Source organism: Frankliniella occidentalis, unplaced genomic scaffold, assembly GCF_000697945.3.
Source record: "Frankliniella occidentalis isolate FOCC.00 unplaced genomic scaffold, Focc_3.1 Scaffold31, whole genome shotgun sequence".
Lineage (NCBI taxonomy): Eukaryota > Metazoa > Arthropoda > Insecta > Thysanoptera > Thripidae > Frankliniella > Frankliniella occidentalis.
The window spans coordinates 614,742-620,173 of record NW_026267161.1 but is presented as its reverse complement, the minus strand read 5'-3'; the positions used below and the strand labels follow the sequence as shown (position 1 = coordinate 620,173).

Below are 5,432 nucleotides of genomic sequence, written 5' to 3'. Positions count from 1 at the left end.
CTCCCTCCCTCCCTGGGGAGTATAGTTGGGTAACGTTTTCGGATTACGATATCCTGTTTTCCCCAGCATACTCACGGCTGAAATTGGACAGTACATAGGAGGTGACCACTTGCTCCACATCTGGCCGAGGGGCAGCGAGTTGATTTTCAAGAGCTCGCAGATCCCGATTGACCACTGGAACGTCTTGTAGTACTCGCAGGTGTTGGAGGAGACCGCGTCGCGGCACCGGGTCAGCTTGAAGGTCGCCTGTTTTGGAGACACTACTATGTAATGCACGAATGTCTAAAATAATGTGACTGACACTCTGAAACGCCGAGGCTGCTTTGTTTGCCAAGTTGTTGGCATTTCTTTATAATTGCCAACCTGTGGCATTTTTTTTAGAGACGGGCCGATGTGCCACCTCTTTTTGGACTCTTTGAATGTCAAAAATCTGGCATTTCTGAAAAGATTAATGGAGGCCCAAAAATTGGCAGTCTCTAACAAAATGCCAAAATTTAGCACTGCAAATATGTTGGCCAGCTAGCAGGCCTCACAAGTGAGAGACGCTGTGTTGACTCGCCTCGGTAATATCTTTGACGTTCTTGGAGACGACGCAGGTCGCGTTGTACATGAGCTCGCCATCCTTGTTCAGGAAGTAGTTGGTGGCAGGGCAGGACATGATGGGGTGTTCGGGGCAGGTCCTCACGTAGTGAAGGTCCACATGCAGCTTCCACGACGGTGGCGCCTTGGACTTGATACGACCAACGTTACTTTCCGCTCCCATTTTGTTGTTTTTGTTTTTGACCGTTTTACAAAATTTAAGAGGAGCAGATGTAAAAAGCAGCCTCACAAAAAATGTTGTAAAACAAAAGCTGTAGAAAAATGTAAAGCTCTGGAACTTTTCTTTCATAACATTTTTGTGGGACTGCGTTTTGCAACCGCTCCTCTTAAGCCCCAGTGATTCCCGTACCGGGTGTAACTGTGAATACGCAGTGTTCGGCATTGCATACTGACTATGGCCGCAGAGGCCATGGCCCCTTACGGGTGTAAAGAGTAGGCAAGCCCGCAACACTGCTGCGCATTCACAGTTACACCCGGTACATTTCCCTTCCTAAACGTGGTAGTAGCGCCTATAATTTAAGTTGTAAATTTACGACAGCACATTTTTTACTCGCCAAGGGGTTTGAAGTCGATACATACTGCATGTATTTTTACGATTAGAAATTATAATTTTACAACTTGCGTCAAGGAAAATTTTCCTGTAAACCTACCTACTTTTTTTCACAGTGAGCAACCGGACGAAATTTTCGTTCTTTGGACCGCAATTTGACGAGTTACATAGGAGGGTGATGTTGAAACTTATAAAACATATTTGAAATAGCAGCTTTTGGAACGAATGCCCAAAATAACCCCTACACATGAATTTGAGCAAATATTTTTGAGATGAGTCATTTGATGACACATTTAGGCCAACGAGTTTCCAAAGTAGAATAAAAATCGGGAATTTAAACTTGGCGGGATTCCCTTGTCAGTTTTATTTCGAGCGAAAACAGTTTGAAAGCGTTTCGTTACCTTTGGCGGCCGTGCCTGCGAGACAACCACGATCAGGCCCCAGACGACAGCCAACAGCAGGCCTGCTCCCGAGGCCGCCGTCATGACTCTGTTGCGGACAATATTTCTCTTCACACAATAACTGACGCATCGTCAACGACACTACATATTTCTTTTTTTTTCCAACCGAGTAGAAACTATTGTTTACGGGAGAGGTACAGTGCTTTACGGCGCAGCCTCCCACAGCGCCAGCGACAGCACTACACTCCACTACAATGTTGCCGCGCGTGTCTCGGCCGTCGCTCCGCTTCCCCTCCCACTTTGTCCTGATCATGCTCTGCTGATTGCCCCCGTTTTCCGTAACATCCGCTTCACATTAGCGCTGCTGGCATGGCGCGGCTGCGCTGCTGATCGGCACGCGTCACGCAACACCGGCGGCGCCGCGTTGTTCCTCACACGATCTCGGACAAAACACAAAACGAAATAGTGTGGCGGGTGAGTGAAAGTCATCTGTTAACAGCAGCATTTTGGATGATCGGTTGCGAAAATCTTGATCCTGAATAATTATTGTGCGCATCCTCTAGCTCAGAGATAAATGGATGATAATTATTGTTTCTCTTTTCACTGTGAAAAATAATTGGTAGGTTTACAGGAAAATATTTTCTTTGACGCAGTTGTAAAATTACAATTTTTAATCGTAAAAATACATGCAGTACGTAACGACTTCCAATCGATTGGCGAGTAAAAAAATTGCTCTCGTAAATTTACAATTTAAATTATAATTCAAGTTTACAAAAATTTTCTAAAATTACGACGAAATTGTTTTTACTGAGTTTGGGTTTGTTCGTGTGTGTGCATCACACAGACCTAGACAGTTCTACGTAGTGCAGGGTACGTCTGAGCCCTTTACAGGTAGTTACTGCGAGGACTATAGGGCCATTAGCGAGAGGAGCGTGGAGAGAGAGAGAGAGAGAGAGAGAGAGAGAGAGAGAGAGAGAGAGAGAGAGAGAGACGGTTGGCCCATTTCTAGCGTATGCGTAATGCCGAGGCTGGGATGGCGCGCCCTGCTGGTCGCGGGGAATAGAATGGTTTCGGAACAGCGGAGCCCCGTCCTCGACTGTATGTACCCGTCGCTCATTTTACATTCACTCGCTCGCGCTGCTGCTCCCGTGCGTCGTCATGCACACTCGCAATTAGCGCCCGGCGACACGGCGACGCCTTTCAGCGCGCGGCGGGGGCGTTGCGGGCCGCGCGGGGGATGCAAGCAGCCACCAAGCCTTGCAAAAAGAAATAGGAAAGTTCTTTCCGCGTGGTACGTTTCTCTTTCTTTTTCATTTTTGCGCGCGGTTTGTGCTCAGCGAGTCGCGCGCGCACCGCTCGCGGTGCTGCTGCTGCTGCTTCTGCTCTTTGACTTGCATTTCCAGCGGTGCGCGCTCGCCTTGCCCCCTCCCTAACCCCTCCCCTTCGGCAGCGCAGAGACGACACAAACTTGCCGCGGGTTTCACTGACGCGCGTATTTACAAAACTCAGGTCGTCGACACGCGCGGTGCTGCGCTCTACGCTGGTCTGTCGCTACAATCTGTCCGTCCACAAATGAACAAACAATGTGGCATTTTATGACGATAATTATAACACTCTGGAAACCTAAAGCGTGTACATGTACACTCTAAATGTCAAGGGACAATTTTGTCCGTAGATTTGCAACGATTTCGTGCACATCCAGAAAGGATGCAATTTTGTTCCTAAAACTAGACAAATTGTGTGAAACTTCACACAATTTGTCCAATTAAGGGAACAAAATTGCATCCTTTCTGGATGTGCACGAAATCGTTGCAAATCTACGGACAAAATTGTCCCTTGACATTTAGAGTGTACATGTATGAATTATCTCATGAATTACGTATGCAGCAGATAGTGTACATCTGACCACGTAGTCAGTAGATAGTGTGTGCATCCTCATGTATGCATGAGATAGTGTGTATATCTATGGCCAAGTAAACACTTCCAACTTCAGCAGATAGCTTTTAGCATAGGAGGGCATAGGAGGGGAGTGTCTACATACCTGGGGACACTTGAGTGGTCTGTGATTGTAGAAAACTTTGAAAATATTCACATTCACGGAAAACGACATGCAAGTTCCCTGTTGTTCATTGAATACCCGAAGCAGTGCGATACGAGAACCCACACACAATGACCCTGTATGTCCTCTGCTTTTCATTTTATTTTTTTCGCGCGTCAGACATTGTTATAAGTCGTCGATCGGCAGGACGCGCACGTCCTCTCTCGGCTCGGCGGCTGGCAACCTGTGGAGTGGGTGCCACGGCCCGCCCCGCCCCACCCCGCCCCGCCTCAGTATGCGCCGCCAGCCGGCACTAAACCTTGCCTCGCGGAGAGGCGGTACGGTAAGCGCCCAGCAACCACAAAATGAAACGTGCGAATTGCCTGGTGCCTTATTGGCAGAAACAAAGTCAGAGAGATTAAATGTTGTGAAATTGTTTTTACACTGTGAGTTTCTTGCAATGAACTGATCTTCATAACGTTCAAAGGATGTAGAACCTTTGTTGTGAAAACAAATGTATCGTCTTACGAAGGGCTCGGCTTTGTAAGACGAAGAGTACGCGTCTGTCCACAAACTGGCGCTCTTTGTAATACGAAGAAAATTCGTTTTTAATATGGTAGTTCCAGATCCTTTGTTATTCGTTACAAACCCAAGCCTTCGTAATATGAAGGCCACTCTTTGTAAGGAACTAAGAGTGTAGAAGTAAGGCAGACATTGACGGACTGGCATGTTTTGTGCTTCTACGTTTTCGGCGGTACCAACTCATAAGAAATGTACTCGATGTCATGAAGTAATTCTTTCTGTGGCGAGGTAGGTGTACACCCCTCTGCAACGGGGTAAACTGTCCCCAGACGATCGTCTTTGACCATTTACATGGGAGTGGAGGGGGGCAGAGGCAGGGCTTCATAATGGCATGTGTGGCTCTCAATCAATTGCCAGCCCCCTGGCAGCAGCGCACTCTGAGGCCTCTGGAGCCTCTGAAGCCTCCGGAGTCCCCCCTCCCCTCCCCCCGCACACACACACACACACACCCACACACACACACACACACACACACACACACTCGTACGTCCAGAATGGCGACGTGAGGACAGGCAAAGCCGCCTGCTGACGAAGCAGCCCCGAAATCTTTCAGTCGCGGGAGCTTAAACATTCCGCCTGATCTAGATCCAGGCTTCCCCTTACTTCCCAGGCAAACTCGTGAGTTTCCTTTTAGGCTGCGTGAAATAAAAATACACATGTGTTAGCATATTCGTATGTTTTCGGTCGCTGGTGTTTTGCGCACCCGTTTTATCGTATTACATCCGTTTTTCGCCTTGATTTCTGACTGCCTACTACGCCCCCTCCCCCAGCTCGCCCCATTCCTCTCCCCACATTTCCTGCCCGAGATGAGTCTGGCTCGAGCAATTACACAGCTGTGATGGTTTGGGACGCCGAGGGGTACTAGCCGCAACACTTACCCCCTCCTCTATATCCCCGCTCCTCCTGCCCCCCTCCCCCTGCTGTGCCATTTCGATCACCACAGCTACCGCGTCTGCGCTCCCGTCCCGTCACACGGCCCTGCTGCCCCTGCTGCTTTTCGATTTACTCTCTCTCTCTCTTTGCTTCACAAATCCGCCGGTTTTTCCCACGAACCGATACTTGTCGCGGGAACAGTAGTCTTGCCAAAGGTGACCGCGGCTGAACTTGTTCGCTGTTCGAACGGCCCCCGGCGTGCCGCGTATTGTGGATATTCAAACTATTCCGGGCTGTGCATCCACAGCAGCGCGCTTGCGCCGCCGCTCTTGCCTGGTCGATCACGACTCAATTAGACTTATCCGATTACTAACCGCCCATCCCCCCC

General features: G+C 48.9%; 2 protein-coding genes across 2 annotated transcripts in view; one reads left to right on the top strand and one right to left on the bottom strand.

Annotated features, from left to right (window-relative positions):
* Positions 1-1,794, bottom strand: part of LOC113215036 (uncharacterized) — a 2,315-nt gene extending 521 nt beyond the window's left edge. The window contains exons 1-3 of the mRNA XM_026434592.2: positions 1,552-1,794; positions 560-730; positions 76-246 (exon numbers count right to left, since the gene is read on the bottom strand). Of these exons, the coding sequence (XP_026290377.1) occupies positions 76-246; positions 560-730; positions 1,552-1,635 (426 nt within the window). The 5' untranslated portion in view covers positions 1,636-1,794. The remainder of the gene's footprint in view (positions 1-75; positions 247-559; positions 731-1,551) is intronic.
* LOC113215035 (cell adhesion molecule Dscam2) overlaps positions 1-5,432 on the top strand; it is a 110,319-nt gene that overhangs the window by 88,299 nt on the left and 16,588 nt on the right. The gene's annotated exons all lie outside the window — the stretch shown is intronic.